This window comes from Primulina tabacum, chromosome 14 (assembly GCF_025594145.1).
Source record: "Primulina tabacum isolate GXHZ01 chromosome 14, ASM2559414v2, whole genome shotgun sequence".
Lineage (NCBI taxonomy): Eukaryota > Viridiplantae > Streptophyta > Magnoliopsida > Lamiales > Gesneriaceae > Primulina > Primulina tabacum.
The window spans coordinates 33189980-33209006 of NC_134563.1; the positions used below are offsets into that span (position 1 = coordinate 33189980).

The 19027-nt window shown below is 32.9% G+C and overlaps 3 protein-coding genes and 1 long non-coding RNA gene across 10 annotated transcripts; 2 read left to right on the forward strand and 2 right to left on the reverse strand.

Moving 5' to 3' along the window:
• The first annotated feature begins 1048 nt into the window (after positions 1-1048).
• Positions 1049-5975, forward strand: LOC142524400 (DUF21 domain-containing protein At5g52790-like). Its single transcript, XM_075628374.1, has 11 exons — positions 1049-1419; positions 1589-1665; positions 1768-1851; positions 3107-3307; positions 3761-3900; positions 3978-4065; positions 4271-4344; positions 4468-4729; positions 4828-4874; positions 5259-5541; positions 5775-5975. Exons 1-11 carry the CDS (start codon positions 1239-1241, stop codon positions 5817-5819), a joined length of 1482 nt encoding a protein of 493 aa, XP_075484489.1. The 5' UTR covers positions 1049-1238; the 3' UTR covers positions 5820-5975.
• Positions 3045-6821, reverse strand: LOC142524402 (uncharacterized). The gene is made up of 3 exons (XR_012814877.1): positions 6759-6821; positions 5329-6685; positions 3045-3282 (listed from the first exon to the last, which is right to left on the reverse strand). It is a non-coding gene; the product is annotated as an uncharacterized LOC142524402 (long non-coding RNA).
• On the forward strand, positions 6567-14204 carry LOC142524401 (putative serine/threonine-protein kinase At1g01540). Its single transcript, XM_075628375.1, has 8 exons — positions 6567-6698; positions 11224-11598; positions 11766-11867; positions 12181-12303; positions 12637-12807; positions 13189-13318; positions 13387-13596; positions 14053-14204. The coding sequence occupies exons 2-8, from the start codon at positions 11276-11278 to the stop codon at positions 14110-14112; spliced, it is 1119 nt and encodes a 372-aa protein (XP_075484490.1). The 5' UTR covers positions 6567-6698; positions 11224-11275; the 3' UTR covers positions 14113-14204.
• A 2089-nt stretch (positions 14205-16293) lies between these two features.
• LOC142524280 (uncharacterized) lies at positions 16294-18987 on the reverse strand. Of its 7 annotated transcripts, none has more exons than XM_075628184.1 (6): positions 18781-18985; positions 17908-17987; positions 17495-17571; positions 16971-17399; positions 16835-16881; positions 16296-16753 (listed from the first exon to the last, which is right to left on the reverse strand). In XM_075628184.1, the coding sequence occupies exons 3-6, from the start codon at positions 17550-17552 to the stop codon at positions 16670-16672; spliced, it is 618 nt and encodes a 205-aa protein (XP_075484299.1). In that variant the 5' UTR covers positions 17553-17571; positions 17908-17987; positions 18781-18985; the 3' UTR covers positions 16296-16669. The 7 variants fall into 7 exon arrangements, with proteins under 7 accessions (XP_075484301.1, XP_075484299.1, XP_075484298.1 ...); XM_075628183.1 differs by having other exon boundaries at positions 17495-17603; positions 18781-18984; XM_075628181.1 differs by having other exon boundaries at positions 16297-16753; positions 17495-17636; positions 18781-18983.
• Between the last annotated feature and the right edge of the window lie 40 nt (positions 18988-19027).

Below are 19027 nucleotides of genomic sequence, written 5' to 3' on the forward strand. Positions count from 1 at the left end.
CAGTTAGAAACATAAAGTTTGAGTTGTTGTATGCTCTAAAATATTCTAGATGTAACGTTGCCACCAACTATAACTTTTGGTAAAATTGGTCTTATAATTGGTATGAAAACCAAGATCACCAGTTCGATTTTTATTGATTGCTATGAGTGAAATTATTGAGACATAGATTATTTGAGTGCAATAATTAACTCTTTTTGATTGAGCAATCGAAACGAGGTGATCGAACTGTTGCACGATTTAAAATATTAGAGTTACATCGTTACGATCAACTATTACTTTGGATAAAACAATAAACGTTCTGTTTTACTATATATATAAATTAAAACTTGAAAATGAAAAATATTATTTTTCACAGGATCATATGAAGTGATCTAGAAATGCATAATGCTTAATTGATTGATGGAAAATTTTGTGGCTATATATATATCCATTTGAAACTCATCAACTTGAATTAAATTAAAGATTTTCACATGTCATCATTAGTTCTTTATCATAATTAATTTACTAAAGATTTTAACTAATGTTGGCTTTTCTTGTTACTGTCAAGCATCAATTTCTTTACTTTAGATAGTGTATGAAAAATAATTGATGCATATATTATATATATAATATACCATGATCAAATTGACATTTTTTTTATTGACCAATACCACTAATCTATGTATGCTTGCAAGATTTTTTTCCATAGTAGCTTTTAATTAATTTTTTCCAAGTTAAATCAATTGAAGTATAAAAAAATTTAGAGGTGATTTTTCAGAAGATTTTTTATAATGTAATATAGTTTGATTATTTTAGTGTGATATCATTTTGTAAATTATCAAGGGTTAGAGTATTTCTTATATATATTTTTTAAAGAGAACAATCAATTATTTTATTCATAGTTTCTTGTAATTTGTTATCTTGTGAATTATTATAAGGTGGATTAGTTATTATAGTAGAGGAATTTTGGAAATTTTAAAAATTGATAAACTATGATAAGTGATCTATCTATCAACTCCAAGTCTCAATATGTATAGTACAACATAGATATGCAAATCTATAGATTGAATCATCATTTGAAATATAAGATTTTGGACCCACTTTTCTTCTATTTATAAAAATCATTCCATTAGAACACAAACCTTGCATTTGTCCCTAACCAAAAAAGGCACTCCCAACCAACCTTAAAATTCCTTATAAACCCAAACATTTGAATATCTCCGAGTAACTTCTTGCATTGGCCAAGAGTCATTGAAAATATGGCAGCAAATGATGTCCCATGTTGTGAAACTATGTTTTGGGTATATTTGGTAATAAGTGTGTCCCTAGTTTCTTTCGCTGGCCTCATGTCCGGGTTAACTCTAGGACTCATGTCTCTTAGCCTTGTCGATCTTGAAGTCCTCATCAAGGCCGGTCAGCCGGAGGACAGAAAAAATGCCGGTGAGTCCTTGTTAAACATCAAGAATTGTAATTTTTTGCACTCTATATATATATTTAAATAACACACACGAGTTCTTGATAGGTTTTCTAACTCGTCAAAATTTGTTGAATCCATCCATGTGCACTGACTCTGCATTTGGTTTCATCATCCCTTTTGAAATTTTTGCAGAAAAGATTTATCCAATTGTGAAGAATCAGCACTTGCTACTTTGCACACTACTTATATCCAATTCCCTGGCAATGGAGGTAACAGAATTACATATAAAATCAATTTAGATTTTGAATTTATAAGTCTTTAAACTAACATATATTCTTTTTTTTTTCTTTTCTCGTGCAATATAATTAAAGGCCCTTCCAATTTTCCTCGATGCTCTTCTTCCTGCTTGGGGAGCCATATTGATTTCAGTTACCCTCATACTTGCATTCGGAGAGGTACATTATTATTTTATGTAATTAACACAATCCAGATACATTACAAAACTTATAATTTCAACCCCTTCATGCAAATCATAATGCATGCCTTAAATATTCAACAATATTTCTTATTCCGGCGAAAGAGTAACGATCATTCAACTAATATTTAATAATAATCACGCTTACACACATAGTATGTCTGTGTATACCTTAAATTTAACATAACATGTTTCCCAAATTATATAAAGTTAAGACAAAAACTTGTGTGAGACTGTCTCACGGGTCGTATTTTGTGAGACGGATCTCTTATTTGGGTCATCCATGAAAAAATATTATTTTTTACGCTAAGAGTATTACTTTTTATTGTGAATATTTGTATGGTTGACCCGTCTCACAGATAAAGATTCGTGAGACCGTCTCACAAAAAACCTACTCTAAATTTAAAGAGAACTTAATATAAGAATAATACATTAACATACATATATATATATATGTGTATATATATATATATGCATGTGTGTGTATCTGTCTTTTTGTTTGTTCTTGATTCAAATGAGCTGCACGAGAGAAAGAATCTAAACTAAATTTGAAATTTGGCTTTTACGGGTTGTAGATGACTAGATTTCAGGTAGGCTAAAAGCCTTCTTCTATTGCACAATATATGCCAAATTAATAATTAAGCTATGGTTGCCTTTTTTTAAAAAAAAAAAAATAAGATGGCAATTGTCTAGTGAGCAGTAGCCCACTATTGCTCCAATCATATCACGTCCTTGTATGAATATTATAATAATTTATAATTTTAATATTTTGTAGAATTTAGTCAAATATTAAATTAAATTAAATAAAGATGAATAAAAAATCAACATCTTATTCTTCGTATCAAATGATGAGTTAATAATTCCTTGTATCACGTATCATGTTTCGACACAGCCTAGGACGTTTTATGTTTGCACTGGTGTAATTTGAAGTTATCAGGGAAGTCAAAGTGCACACTTTTTATGCTACAGGTTTGTTAGCCTAGTTGGCACCAAACTCCCATCAATGGGAGATGTCTTGGGTTCAAGACTTTGGTAATAATAGTTGTGATATCAGATTAGTTTTTAAAGGTACTCAAAATTTAATGAATTGCACGATTCATTTTATATAGATTATTGATACAAATAATGTATTCATACATATCGCATACACCAGATGGGGTATTTTGTACTTGTGTCTGTTGTCACATCCATGCTCAAGTCGGTTTATTCATAGTCTCATTCTTCTTTTCGTGCAGATTATACCTCAATCCGTGTGCTCTCGATATGGTCTGAGTATTGGAGCAAGATTATCAGTACTAGTAAGATTGCTGGTGATAATATTTTTCCCTTTATCGTACCCCATTAGCAAGCTTCTGGATTTGTTGCTTGGGAAGAGACATTCTGCTTTACTGAGGCGTGCTGAGTTGAAAACCTTGGTTGACATGCATGGAAATGAGGTTTGTATTAATTGATTTTAATAATATGGGAAATATCATATTTACAGAACTTCCTCACGAGAACATTTGCGATAAAAAATTGAAGATAAAATAATGGAACACATGATTTCCATAGACACATATAGGCTCATACTTCGTTATTTACCAATCTACATACTGATGATTACAACTCAAATATTTTATACTACACAGCAGTCAAAAGATATGTTTCAATCATCGAACCAAACAATCAGTCACTCGGGGTGGTAGCAGAAACAACTTCTAACAACAAAACCCCATATGAACATGATTGGACTACTGATAATAAGCTTCGAGCACTGACTTGCTTCACTAATGGCGGCATAAGTGAATGTGGAGGATCTGTTGGAGCCATAGTTCCCCAACATGTTTAAATTATGTATGACCCCATAATTTCTATAGCCATTTTTGGATATAATGAATCTCTGATGTCAGGCTGGAAAGGGAGGAGAATTAACTCATGATGAAACAACCATCATTTCTGGAGCTTTGGACTTGACTGAGAAAACTGCTAGAGATGCAATGACACCTTTGTCTAGAGTTTTTTCACTTGATCTTAATGCTAAACTTGACAAGTATGCAGCAAGCTCTCTACCTTTTTCTCCATTCAAAGTATACATTCTTGTATTTCTACTAATATATCTGTCCTCAGTAATACTATTGATCTGGTCATAAGCAGAGGCCACAGTCGTATACCAGTATACTCGGTTTCTCCAACAAACATTGTTGGCCTCGTTCTGGTGAGCAAAACCAAGCAGTCTTAAGTAGAACCGACAAAAAAATATTATTACCTTAGAAAAAGTGCTTTTCTCCATGGGCACACGTTATTAGCATTTCACTTAAAAATATGGTGGGCAAGTTTTAATTTTCCTGACCACCGTGAAAGAAAATCTTGATTCGTTAGAACCTAAGTTGGTTTTTATATTGTTCTTGAAATGACAATAGGTCAAGAATTTGATCAAATGTCGGCCAGAAGACGTTTTCCACATCAAAAATCTTACCATAAGGAGAATACCTAGGTACATCATTCCAACAATTTATATTTATTCCCTTCATTAATATTTTACTTACTAAACCGACTTCAAGACTTTCACCATATTATGTCAAACTGTAACAAACTCTTTTTGTTTTTGGCGTGACAGATTCAATGAAAGTCTACCATTGTATGACATATTGAACCAGTTTCAGAAAGGGCAGAGCCATATGGGTGTTGTTGTAAAGAATGTCAGTCATCTCAAGGATGTAGCAGAAAGTATGCCCCCAAAATCTAACGAGTCGAAACCGAACATCAACTCCAACTTAGACATAATAATTAGCGTAGAAAACTTAAGTTCTTCCCCTAGTACAGATGAAGAAGTTCTTGGTATCATTACGATGGAAGATGTCCTGGAAGAACTACTACAGGTGAACTAAGTTCACACTAAATTAAATTTTCCAAGTAGATGCTTTATTTTTTCTCCTCAATAATATCTAAATCTCTATGTGCTTGTATGTTTCTTAAGGGACCAATATTGGACGAAACAGATGAATATGTTGATGTTCACAACAAGTAAGTTAGACTCAATCTTTAACCTCCTTCATCAAACGTACCAAGATTAATCTATACTATGTACCAAAGAAGAATCCTTTAGAGTAACCACTTTTAGTTTATTTGTCATGTCTCCTTTTGTTTCCTAAAATACTCCACCATCTCCATTTTTTATCTACTCAGGTTTTTTTCTTCATTTTTTAAAAGACTAATCCATTTACTATTGCTCTGAACCAATAAATTTTTTCTTCATACTACTATTTTAATCTCTTCATGTGTTTATTTAACTACCTAAAATACACATCACTTTAATAATGATATAGTTTGATGTTTAAAATATCAATATTTTATACACATCGTTACTCTTGTTTAATCAAAGAATTTACCTCTTTGTGTGTTCTACAGGATAAAGATTAATATATTAACTCCAGTTAAATTTGGACCCAAGTCTCCAGGAATGGAATCACCTTCTCACCTGAATTGGCGAAGCCCAACTGGATCTCCCTATTCTTCTAGCCATCAGACGCCACTCTCCTGTCATCAAACAGCTACCACACGTTCGCCACTCTCTCCATATATTCAATCACCTGTTACCAGACCAAGTCATTATCCATCATTAGGAAACTCAGTGACAAATTCTACAAATGGGATTGCTCGCCCTCGGTGCGGATCACCATCCACGTATCAGGTCAGATAACATAATATTTAGACAAAGTACACAATGTAAATCCAACTACGTAAGTATATTCTGTGATTTCCAACCTAATTCCTAAGTATTTAAAGTGAAAAATATATATGCATTCTTACCCGACTAACAGCAAATCTAGGTATGTTAACATTACATGGTTTCTTGATTTATATATGCCAAGGATGATAAAACTCCATTAAGAATAATTGATTCTCATCTGATGTTTAAATCAGGTTTTGAGGAAATCATACGAGAAGCTGAGAAATCCGGGCAGATGATAATTCCCAGATGTAATGCGTTTACACTGTTTACAGCAAGCTTTGCCAATTTTCGGGATTATTCCTGTGATGTTTTGAAGCCGAAAATTTAAAAGAGAAAATCTTGGTTGTAAATTAGTGATGCTATTTAACTTAAGCAAAACATTCTATTGCCACCATTCTGTATCAACACTACTTGCTGAGTTTTGACTTTGTAGACAAGACGAACCACCACAGTGCTAAACTAACAAGTAAGATATACAGCACTTATGACACAGATAGATTCATAGAAAACTTTTAATACACTTAAAATTTGAAAATCTGGTAAAATGCTGCTAGATGATCCCTCTGTGCAATATCCTCGAGATTGGATCTTTGCAAAAATAGATAGACGGTAAACATCACCCAGAGGCATGGAATTTGGTTTCCCAAAAGTTGAAGGTGTCTGGTTTGACTCGGTTTGCAAATGTAATTTATCTTCTTTTACCATATAAAGAATTGTGTGGGCCAAAAATATCTTTTAGCGAAATTTCAATAAACTCATAAATGGGCAATTCTTTTAGCATAAAACAGAACCATTCATCTATCTGGATAAGATTTCAACCTATCATAAATGACAACTACTGCACAGACACATTTCTCTCAAAAAACATTAACATATAACAAGCTGGAGAAAAAGCTATGAAAACTGTGACCATTCTTGAACAAATCACACTTTCACTCACAACAGACCCGTTTCCATGGACACAAAGCAAACCAAGTCTCCACAATGACCGTCGTGGGTTGCCATTCCAACAACCAAGAACAAGGAGAGGATGCACGGCGGGGCAAAGGGGTTCAGCGGACCGTCAACCCCAGACACAAGACAGCCCAAGAATAAAGAAAGCCTTGCAAGAGAAGGTAACACGACTAGAAACAATGAAAGCAGCAGAGATTACGAAGAAAATGATGATAAAATACCTGAAATTGTGTGGAAGAGAGTGATTTAGAGAATCTTGGCGTACTACGGGAAAATTCAGGGAAAAGGGAGTTACAAAGTATTTTAAAAAAGATTCATAAGTTAATTTATTCAAATGTCCACGTGTTTTAAGTGTAAATACATTATTAAATTTGATTACATATAATCTAATAATATTAACGTTTATTTCGATTTATTGTTTATTTTCGTTCGTCGATCGACTGGTTGAGGAAGAAAATTTCGACCACGTTTTGGTCGAAACGATCAAAAAACAGTAGTCTACCATGCGGTCAACCAAACGATGGTCCACCAGCTTTGGTCGACCAATTCAAAGAATTGGTCGACCAAAGCATTGGTCTTTTGGTCGACCAATTCTTTGAAGAATTGGTCGATCAAGAGCTTGGTCAAAGACCAAAGTTGGTCGATCAATTTGGTCGATCGTTGATAGGTCGATCGTTGTTGATTGTTGGACATTGTATTGATTTTTATAATTATTGGACATTGTATTATGTTTGATAATCATTCGACATTGTATTGATATTTTAATTATTGGACATTGTATTGATCTTTTTTATTTCGATTTAAGTATTGATGGTGGAATTTTGTTGTTGGTCAGTTTTTGGGTCGACCCTGTTGATTTCTGGGTCGACCTTGTTGATCCATGTTGATATTGGGTCGACCCATGTTGATTTTGGGTTGATCAAGGTTGCTTTTGGGTTGACCTTTTTTCTAACACATGAATCCATAATTAAAAGAAAAATATGACCGACAATTACTTAATTTTGACGGATAATTACACAATTTTGACCAATATTGCATGTTTTTAACATATGAATCACACAATTTCACAATCATGTTCTATAATGTTACATATTATGACATATGAGTCATAATTTCACAAGTATGTTACATATATTTTGACATATGAGCCACAATTTCACAATTATGTTATATATTTTACCATATGAATCACAATTTCACGACTATGTTACATGTTTTAACATATGAATCAGTGTTTTACCATATGAATCAGAATTTCACGACTATGTTACATGTTTTAACATATGAATCAGAATTTCACAACTATGTTACATGTTATAACATATGAATCATAATTTCACAAATTTCACAATTATGTTATATGTTTTAACATATGAATCACAATTTCACAACTATGTTCCATGTTTTAACATATGAATCACAATTTCACAAATTTCACAATTATGTTATATGTTTTAACATATGAATCACAATTTCATAACTTTGTTGCATGTTTTAACATATGAATCACAATTTCACAAGTATGTTACATGTTTTAACATACGAATCACAATTTCACAATTATGTTACATGTTTGAATATATAAATCACAATTACATAATCATAAGTATAGTATGTTATATAATATAATATGTTTTAACTTATTATGTTACATGTTTTGACATATAAATCTCAATTTCACAACTATGTTACTATTTTAACATATGAATCACAATTTCAATTGAATTACATGTTTTAACATAAAAATCACAATTATATGTTATCACAATTTCAATTGAATTACATGTTTTGACATAAAAATCACAATTACATGTTTTAACATATGGATCATAATTTCACAACTATATTGCATATTTTAACATATGAATCACAATTTCATTACATAATATTACATGATTTAACATATGAAACACATATTTAACTTGGGTCGCCAAAGTAGCATTTATGTACCAGCTTGGGTCGACCCAAAGTTCCAGCCTTTTGAGTATACCCAAAATTTCAATCTTTTGGGTCGATCCAAAATTTTGTTGGTCGACTAAGAAGAAATTTTTCTTGGTGGACTAACATTTTGGTCCTTTGGTCTACCAAGAAGAAGACCATCATTTGGATCTACCAAGAAGAAATTTTCTTCTTGGTCGACCAACGCCAATTTCTTATTGGTCGACCAAGGTGTTGGTCTTTTGGTCTACCAAGAAGAAATTTTTTCTTGGTCGACCAAGAAAAGTCTTCTTGGTCGACCAATTTAATTTTGGTCGACCAATTTTTCTGGGTGGAAGGATAGATAGCTCGTAAATTTTAATTGGGAAATATGTGTGTCGACCGAGAAGAAAGAGAAGAAGACAATTAATTGATTAAGTTAAAATTTTAATTACGGCTAATATAATAATCAGGAGTCAACTCCTTGTTTCTTAAAAAAAAAGTCAGAGTCCTCGTTTTTTAAATAACTTCTTTCTCACTCCTACTTTTTTAATTGTCCACGTACGTAATGGTGTGATCCGCCGATTTGGTTGCCATATTGACGAATTTGATTACTTTTGGAGCCTCGACACTTGGATAGCTTTTGGCAGTCTCTCAATCATGAACATATTTATCATTTAATTTAAATAAATATTTTTATAATTATAAGTATTGTGACAAAAAATAACACGTGAGACGGTCTCATATATTTTTTTTTGTGTATATGAATCCGACCTATTTCCCAAAAATAATTTGTGGGAAGGTCTCACGTCATTTTGTTTGTTTACGTTTTAGATGAGCCTTTAGAGATGATGATTTTTCTTTTTTCTTTTTTCTTTTACTCGTTAGAAGTAAAAGTGATTGGGTTATTTTTTCCATTTGATTAGTATTTGAGCATGGCATCAAAGTATGGCGTGACACTCACGAGAAAGTAAGTCTCTTGTGAGACGGTTTCACGAATCTTTATCTGTGAGACGGGTCAAACCTATCGATATTCACAATAAAAAATTAATTCTCTTAGCAGAAAAAATAATATTTTTTCATGGATAAATAAGAGATTTGTCTAACAAAATACGAACCGTAAGACCGTCTTACACAAGTTTTTGCCCTCACGAAATTAGACACAATAATGGTTACGCTTGATCAAAATCGAAATTGTAAACTTGAAATTGAATTTGGGAACTAATTAGAGTTGAATTTCAATTGGAGTTGCATGGAGACATAATTGTAACTAATAAATATCAGACAAAAATTTGTGTGATACGATTTCACGGGTCGTATTTTATGAGACAGATCTCTAATTTGGGTCATCCATGAAAAAATATTATTTTTTTTGCTAAGAATATTTCTTTTTATTGTGAATATCGGTAGGGTTGACCCGTCTCACGGATCGTTTCACAAGAGACCTACTCTAACTATTATGGATTGGCATGTAATGCACGTGTATATAGGGGTGGGTACGGTACGGTATACCGTACCAAAAATATCGGTATAAATTTTTCCATACCGATACCGATACCGAAAATTCGGTATACCGCACATTCGGTATGGAAAAATTTCATACCGGTACCGTACCGACACCGAAAATTTTGTCGGTATACCGAACTTAAATTTAAAAAAATAATAATAATAAAAAATTATTTTCGGTATTTCGGTATATACCGAAATACCGAAAAAAAATATTTCATACCGATATCGATACCAAAAATTTCGGTACGGTATGATACCGTACCGAAATGTTCGGTATACCGATTTTTTCGGTAAGTTCGGTATTTTTTTCGGTACGGTTTTTCGGTATTTCGGTATTTCGGTATTTTTTCCCACCCCTACGTGTATATTTAAAACTTTATGGTATTAAGCTATGACTATTTAAACCAAATGCACATTCATGTTTAAAAAAAAATCGCATCACTGTCTATATTTTTATGTTATATTTTATATTATTAAACATGAACCCCTTGTGTAAACTTAATTTTGATATAATGATCTCTCTTTTTATTTGATATCAAATATACCTTTAATTTTATGTAATTTTAGATATTGTAAAAACAACTCTATCATTGTAAATATATCATGATATAAAAATATCTCAATCTTATCCAAATCTTATCAAGTTTCATCTCTCATTCAAATATTATTATATCTCATCATAAATTTTCAAATATTCTTATAAAAAAACGTAATCAACAAAGTTTAAAATTTAACTTAATCTCTAAATTTTTTTACACAAAAATTAATTCAACACATTTTTTATTAAGAATTATTCTTAATAATGAATTACATGTATTTGTATATTCAAATAAATTTTTTTTTTTTGAAGAAATATCGAAATAATTATTTGAGTGTTCTATAATTATCTCTACAAAGATTATTAAACTTTGTATAACGTCATAATATTTAAATTATCAGAATTGATTTTTTTATTTAAAAAAAGGAAAAAGAAGAAAAATCCATGATTCGCTGGTGATGCTTATCAAAAATTGGAAATGCAGAGATCAATATCTTGATCAAGAACAATACATATATATATTAATCCCTCTTCCAATCTAAACAAACAACACCAAAAACTTTTAAAAAAATCATAATGGCGTTCGATGCATCCTCCATTGGCCACCAGCTTTCAGAACCAATATCAGTCTTGGGAATGAAATTATGGGTTGTTATCGTAATCGGCGTTCTAGCAATCCTGCTTTTAATCCTCACCTTCGTTCTTGTATTCCAGAAACGCAGGGAAAACAGCACGAAAGCTTCAAGCCAGAGATTGCCGATCAATCCAAGTTTCATGGATAAAAGGCTGTTGTCCGTGAAGAGATGGGATGTTGAGGCGAACATGGAGGAACCAGAAAAACAAGTGATGTATTATGATGATCATCAATGGCCTGGGATTAATGGGAAAAGTATAGCTGGTACTAGTGATGTGGAGGACTTGAAACATGTGGTGTTGGATACCGGATCCGTGAACCGTTGGACTTTGAGTGAGATTGAAGAAGCTACTGGTGGACTGGTCGACGAGAATGTGATCGGGAGTGGCGATCATGGGATCGTTTTTCGCGGTTTATCCATCGATAATATTCAAGTTGTTGTTAAAAGACTATATAATAGCAGGTATGGTTAAGAACAGCCGAAAAAGAAGATAACAGCTGACACAAGCAAAAAAAATTACAATTTCACGCGTGATATTTTTTTTAAAAAAAAATTTCAAGTTTTTATGCATGGAATTGATTGGTTAACCCTTCGAGTATCCAGTGATTTGTTGGCTAATAAATTGACAGGAGTAGAGTGAACGGATTTGTTAGAGAGGCGGAGGCAATGCTATTGATTAAGCACAAGAATTTGGCGAGGTTGATGGGATATTGTGCAGAAGGAACATATCGGTACGCATCCTTCCCTTTTTCACGAGTTTTTGATATCAAAAACTCAGAATACAACTTAGTGTATCCTGATGCGATTTCTATATATCTTCTAAAAAAATTGTTTAACTTTCAATGAAATTATATGATTTCGCTGGAAAAAAAACAGATTCATGTCAAGTAAGTGCCCATCCATGGATCATACGACCAAGTCTAGCTAGCTTGTAATGTGGGTTATGTATGATTAATTTCATGTCCCGACTGTAACTAAAATTTTGAATCTTTATTGCATATAATCACGTAATTTATTTGTTAATGATTAATATTGTTCGTTCAGGTTACTTGTGTGCGAGTATGTAGACAATGGGAATCTTGACCAGTGGCTTCACAGATCGATAGGCCAAGTGAGCCCTCTAAGTTGGAATATCCGAGTGAGGATTATCATAGGAATCGCAAAAGGGTTTGTGAATCTTTACCGAATATAAAGTTCTTTAATTTGTTATTGCATTTTTTTATCTCCTTGATCTACTAGGCGAGTCAAGAGTGGCCGGACGAGATCGACGTCGCCAAACCCTAAGTTTTTAGTTTTGTATCATCATCTTAATTGAAATTTTTAGTTTCGACATACTATTCATATCTGTTATATGATTTTCATTTTCCTCTGGTAAATGATTTGTAGTTCTGTTTTGAAAACTATAAAAATTTGTGTGTTATAGTATGTATATGTGTATGCATGTGTGGTTAACTATATGTGTGGTATAAAAATTGCAAGATATGTTTGATTTCTGCACAGTTTGGCTTACCTTCACGAAGACATAGAGCCAGCGGTAATTCATCAAAGTTTGAAATCAACCAATATATTGGTTGATAAACAATGGAATCCCAAGATTTCTGATTATGGGATCACCAAGCTTTTAGGACCCGAGTGGAATCATGTCACGACTTCTCCCATGGGAATGACTGGGTAAATATACTTTTTCTACCCTTTGAGTTTCAAGAATCTTTTATGCATTAAAATTCTCAGTATTTAATATTTAAAAAATGAATTTTAAATGACACATATCTTGGGTATTTAAAATTGAAATTTTTGCATTCAGTTTCACTGTATTTAATATTTGACATATCTCTCTCTCATCAAGTACAAAAATGATAACATACAAGTGAGTTAAGTATCAAATACATTAAATACAAAAAAGATATGAGTTCAAAAAACCCCATTTGAAATCTACGACATTTTTTTATTGAAATTGCTTAAGTTGAAAAAAATGATCTAAGAAGTCCAAAAATTCGAAATTCATCGATCCAAGCACAATAACAAATATTAAGTATTATGTTGGTTATGTAGGTATTTTGCACCGGAGCTAACGAACACATGGTTAGTGAGCACGAAGAGCGATGTTTACAGCTTTGGAGTTCTTGTAATGGAGATTGTATCCGGGAAGACTTCGACGTATTCGACTTTAGGGGATATAGAGGTTAACATCATCCTGATTTTATAAGGGAAAATCAAATTTCTTGAATTTAACAACTTGAGTTCTCGCAGGAATATTTGGTGGATTGGGTAAAATCCATGGTGTCAGACCAAAAATACAATCTCGTACTCGATCCTATGTTGCCTGAACCCCCACCAATGAAAGAGCTCAAACGAATTCTTCTCATTGCTCTTCGATGCGTGGATTTTGAAGTCGAAAATAGGCCTAAAATGGGAGAGATTATCCATATGTTAGAGCCTCGTGACTTGTTGCTCAGTGATGTAAGTATGCTTCATTCATCGGATGTAACGAGTTGTGACATGCGATGCATGTGATTAATAAAAATGAAACATATATTTTTAATTTTAAAATTAAAGTATTCAATTTTTAAAATTTGAAATGATTTCTAAAATATGAAATTGAGTTGTTAAATGACAATTTTGGAATTATTAAAATGTTTCATTAATATATCAAAAGTTGGTTAGTATGTGGTTTTTAATATCGGGGTTTAACATTAATTAATAATATATATTTTTATAAAACTCTCGCATATTAATTTTAGTATGATATATCCTTAATTTGGAACTAAGGACCTCTAATTATGTCAACAAAATTTTAAGTATCATATTTGAAATTTCGAAAAATGTAATATTTAATTTATCGCCTACATATGATAAGGGTGTAAATTTGGTGGTAACACGAAACATTTAGATCAGTATCATATGTGTTTCTTGCAGGAACGTGTGGTAAGAAGACAGACTTCTAGGCGTATCTCCTCCAAAGAAGATCAATTTTGAAATTATGGCAGATTTTTAAATTTCGTTTTATAAAATACATGTAAATTTAAATATTAAAATATATCTTAAATTGAAATTTTCCAAAACTCTCAATCCCCTTTTCTTTGATCATGTGTTTTCAGTTTTAGCGTCAATTAAATATTTATATAGCTTGACCTTTTTAGGAAAATATATTTATATACCTTTGGTTTATTTAGTTTTTATAGTTATATCTAAGTGCACTAAATTAATTGTTTAGATTATTTTCGAACCATGACTTCGAAATTTTTAAATAATTCTATTTTCAGATTTTTTTTAGGCCATTAGAACTATATTCAAACTCATTTGGCAAATCTATATATTATTTATAATATTAAACACATTAACATCTGTAAGTTGTTTAAAATAATAAAACACTGTAACAACTTATTTTGAAATTAAGATAGCACAACTTATAAACTCCTAAAACCATTTATAAGATATAATAGATTATAAGATGTGTTAAATAAGTTTAACCAAACACTATCTGAATAGTAAATTTTGTTTCTAAATTTACAAAAAGAAAACGTCATGTTTTGGTAGAATTTTTCTGACATGTTCATTTTTATTCTTTTCAACCGATTCCAAATTTTCAATCCGGTATCATATTTGGACATGGTACATAGTGTGGCCATTATTAGTTGTATTTTATTTATTCCCCCTTTATCATACGATACTACCCAAATTATTCATCCAACAATTATAAAAGTGCTACATGTTTTTTTTAACCTCTCACATAAAAAATAATGTGGTCCACTTGTAGCTATTAGACAAGCCATCGGGGGTGTTTCCCAAGGGCCGAATTAATCCTCACACAATTTTAATATACACATGTTTTTTGGTCGGAAATTTATCATACGGACTAACGCAATACATATGTAGGCACGACATGCAAGTGATGGTGAGTGGAGGAAGTGGAATCACCCCTTTTATTTCCATCGTTTGAGAACTCATTTTCCTTTTCAGCTCATCGGAAATAAACATTCCAAGAATTCTCCTTTTATCAGCTTTCAAGAAATCAGAAGATCTTGCAGTGCTAGAGCTTCTCCTTCCAGATTCCGGGACTTTTTGCAATATTGTCACCTTAAAGTTACAAATTCAAGCAAACGTGACGAGAGAGAAAAGGCCCACAATGGACAACCATAAGCAACCTCAAACCATCTCTTTCAGGACAAATGCTCTTGACAGACCAGTTTCTTCCATTTTAGGCTCGAACAGTTGGATTTGGCTTGGAGCTATAATTTCATCCTCATTTCTCATTTTTCTCATTCTGACCGGTCTTCTGACTCGTTACTACATCTACCCAATTGACCATAACACCGATCAGATATATTCATACACAGCAAGATCAATGCTCAATATGTTGTTCTTGTGTGTGTCTCTTGTGATTGCTGCAACTTTAGTGTTTCTTTGGAATAAGAAACAGAACGCTATATGTGTACGTGGGGCAGATTCAAAGTGCTGACTCCCCAACATCAGTAACATCTCCAGCACCAGAATCTAGGCCTTACAACGTCGACAGAGAATTAGAAAGCCTTCCACACGAACAACCTTTGGAGAAATTCACAACAATACATTTAGGCCAAAGACCTGAATTTAAAAATAAGAGCCTGCTTTTTCCCAGAAATAATTACGAAACTAGTTAACAAAGTAAAAAACAGGAAGCAAGAGTGCGATTTGTCTGGAAAAAAATCTCCAAATATAAGTTTTTTCTGCTTCACAAATTAAATCACCCTTCCATGCATGAAATTTCATGTGTCTACCTCTGAATATGCAATGTTAATTTAACTAAATGTATGCAATTTTTCTGAGGCAGAAATACTGTTGGAGTTTGATGAATTCGACGTCGGAGTTCTGGTTAGTGGTCCAAAGAAGATGAGGCAAGATGCAGCTGCAATCTGTTCATCTAGTTCAGCCAAAGAACCTGTTATGAATCTTTTAGCTTCAACTGGTCAAAGTGAAGCTGCGTGAAAATCTCACCTTAGCAGTAGTATCATGAAATCTTATCAGGTTATTATGTATTTCTTTGAAATCTTATCAGGTTATTATGTATTTCTTTGAATATATTCGTGTAGTAAAATTTTATCAAGTTCTAAACTTCATTTCATACGACGATTCGACATCATTTCAACATCCAAAACTATCACAAGGAAGAAAACGTCCACAAGTATTCATGCAATGGCTGCACCAAATAGCCGTTCTTAAAATTGGTTATCGAACAGAAATTGGAATCACATTAGCGACAACTGAGTTAGCAGAAAACAATCAGCTTCTGCTGTCTCAATACACATCGGTCATACAAATTGTAAAGCCAATCTGCAATGTGGTCACAATTAATTGACCAAAAACCTAACCAGTCCTCTCATCAGATAATGTTGGCACACAAGCCACAGTTCAAATTACCATCAAGGATGCATCAGCCTTAGGTGTCTCGATTACCATGAGATCAGAAAAATTTTCCTCCCCCCACTTCATGTATGGCAGCTTTGGTGACTCTGGTGATCGACAAGCAGGTGAAAAGTTGCCAGAAATCCCTGTATTACAGAATTTTCAGAATTTCGTCGTCGCCATAGGGCTGCTCGGTCATCTCTTCCATGATCAAATCCTTAACCAGTTCCTCGGGCTGAATTATAATTGAATAATAATATCTAAAATTTCAAAGTCAAAACATTGTAAATGAATAACAGAATGAGACGGAACCGACCTCCTTTAGTGATGACTTTACCATAGCAGACGGCTTCACAGGAAAATCTGAGAATACCAAGAAATGAGGATTCAGTTACTGGGCATAGTACAAATATGAAAAATAAATATTGATTCTTGAAGTTGATTGGCAATACCATTATCAAGTCCAACTGACTTCATAAAAAAGTCCAAGCCCATTATTTTTGTTTGTGCTTTGATGCATTCTCGATGATTGTGCAGAAATCTCTCTTCTTCTATAGAGATGGGCACTTTTTCCTCTGCAACAGCGCTTAACTTCCCACCTGTCTTTGGCACATATTGTAAAGGTCTCTTAACTGAGTTTGTAATGTCGCCAAGTGCTTTCCTGCCACAATCTTTTCCTTTCTCGGTTGCCTTTCCCCGTTTTTCGGTGGTAGCAGTAGACGAAGCACATAGATCTTTCCCATTGGAAACGGCATTTATAAAATTGTCTGTCCTGTTTGACTGAAATACAGATGGTTTTCTTGAATTTGATATGTCATTCAGAGCTTTCCGACCACCGATCCTTCCTTTCTTATCTGCCTTGGTTACATCAGTCTTTCCACCTAGAGTCTCCAAGAGAAAATCAATGCATTTTTTCTCCGCGCCGATCAACAGTGTATTATGATAACAATTTATGCAGGGATATGAGTAACTTTACCATTGTGGAGAATATTTATATTTTGATCTTGCATCAGGAAATGAGCAGGGGTTGCCATAGGTTTTTGTTACCGCGATCTGAAAATTCTCAGAGCAGGCAGACTAATATACTGTCATGCAACAATCAAGCTATGAGAATGGTTCTGCACAGAAAACACCAGTAACATTGTCTGAGGAATTTATTACATAGATTCTATTTCTACTTCCATGGGAGAGATAAATGAATGTGAATGTTTTTAAATATGTGACGGTACGATTGAGAACTAAAATACATTTCCACACTTAACCCTATCTATCAAAAGCATAGTAAAAACGTTGATTCACAGTTTAATAACTTATGAAGGCAGCCAACACAATCAGAAAAGAGAATTTAAAGAAGCTTTTTTTTTATCGAAGATTCTGTAAACTCCTCACCAGGGCAGTACAGTTTGTCAATAATTGAGAAATTTACATCATAAGCTATTTGAATTTTGATGATGCCATCCGCTTGAATACTGTATTGCATTAACTTCATCAAAATTCATATAAGTTATATACGTCGAATGGAAAGCAAAAGTTGTTAAATGGGAACAACCCACAAATTTGCTGCAATAATTCCTCTTCCCCTCTATAATTAGCAATAACTATTGCGTATCTTTTTTATATCTATAGTTCATCTGTGTACAATACTGTGATTGCTTAAATTAAATACAATATATACTTACTGTATTGTTAAGTTATCTTGAACTTATTAACTGCTGTATTCATGATATACGGAAAACACATGAAATGTATGACCCATTTCGTTACTCCAATATCAATAATTCATAAAAAGCAACATCCTCCAAATTCTTTTTGCCCTTTGAAGAAGTGCCATTACCTCCCATGTATGATCAAGATCACTTTGAAAACACTCATATTAAAAAAAAAAAACAACAATAATGAGACCCAAGCACACAGGACTCTTAAATAGCTTATGCACAGAACATGAAACCAGAAAAACACAACCCAACAAAAACCCTAAAATTTAGGGGCACAATAATCAATGAACCAACAAATTAAAAAACATGGGTTCAGATTATTGATTATCAACTGCTCCAAAAGTTATCCCAATGTACTGAATCAAACTTCCATTATTGGCAATAATTCTTCCAAATGAAAAGTTGAAGAAGAAACGAACACTCAAATTGGAAGGCTTAACATAATTCGAATGCTAAGGATAAACAAACGATAATAATAATAAATTCAGCATCAATTTAAAATATAAATATTAACTGGATAAATGTTCGCGTTCCACAGAAAACTCACGGTAAATTCTCGGATTTTCAGAAATTCCTTTCGCGTTCCACAGAATTTTCCAATTGATTCGACAAATTTCTCACTTTTTCAGAGGATTAGACTAAATGTAATTTCTTCACTCCTTTCTTCTCAATTTTCAACGGCTTGAATGAATTCTGGCACTCTGGCCTTCTACGAATATATTAAAGGGCCACAGAAAAACGGTCATATTTCCTGAGGGCCGAAATTACAGATAGACCGTTCTCACCCAATAATT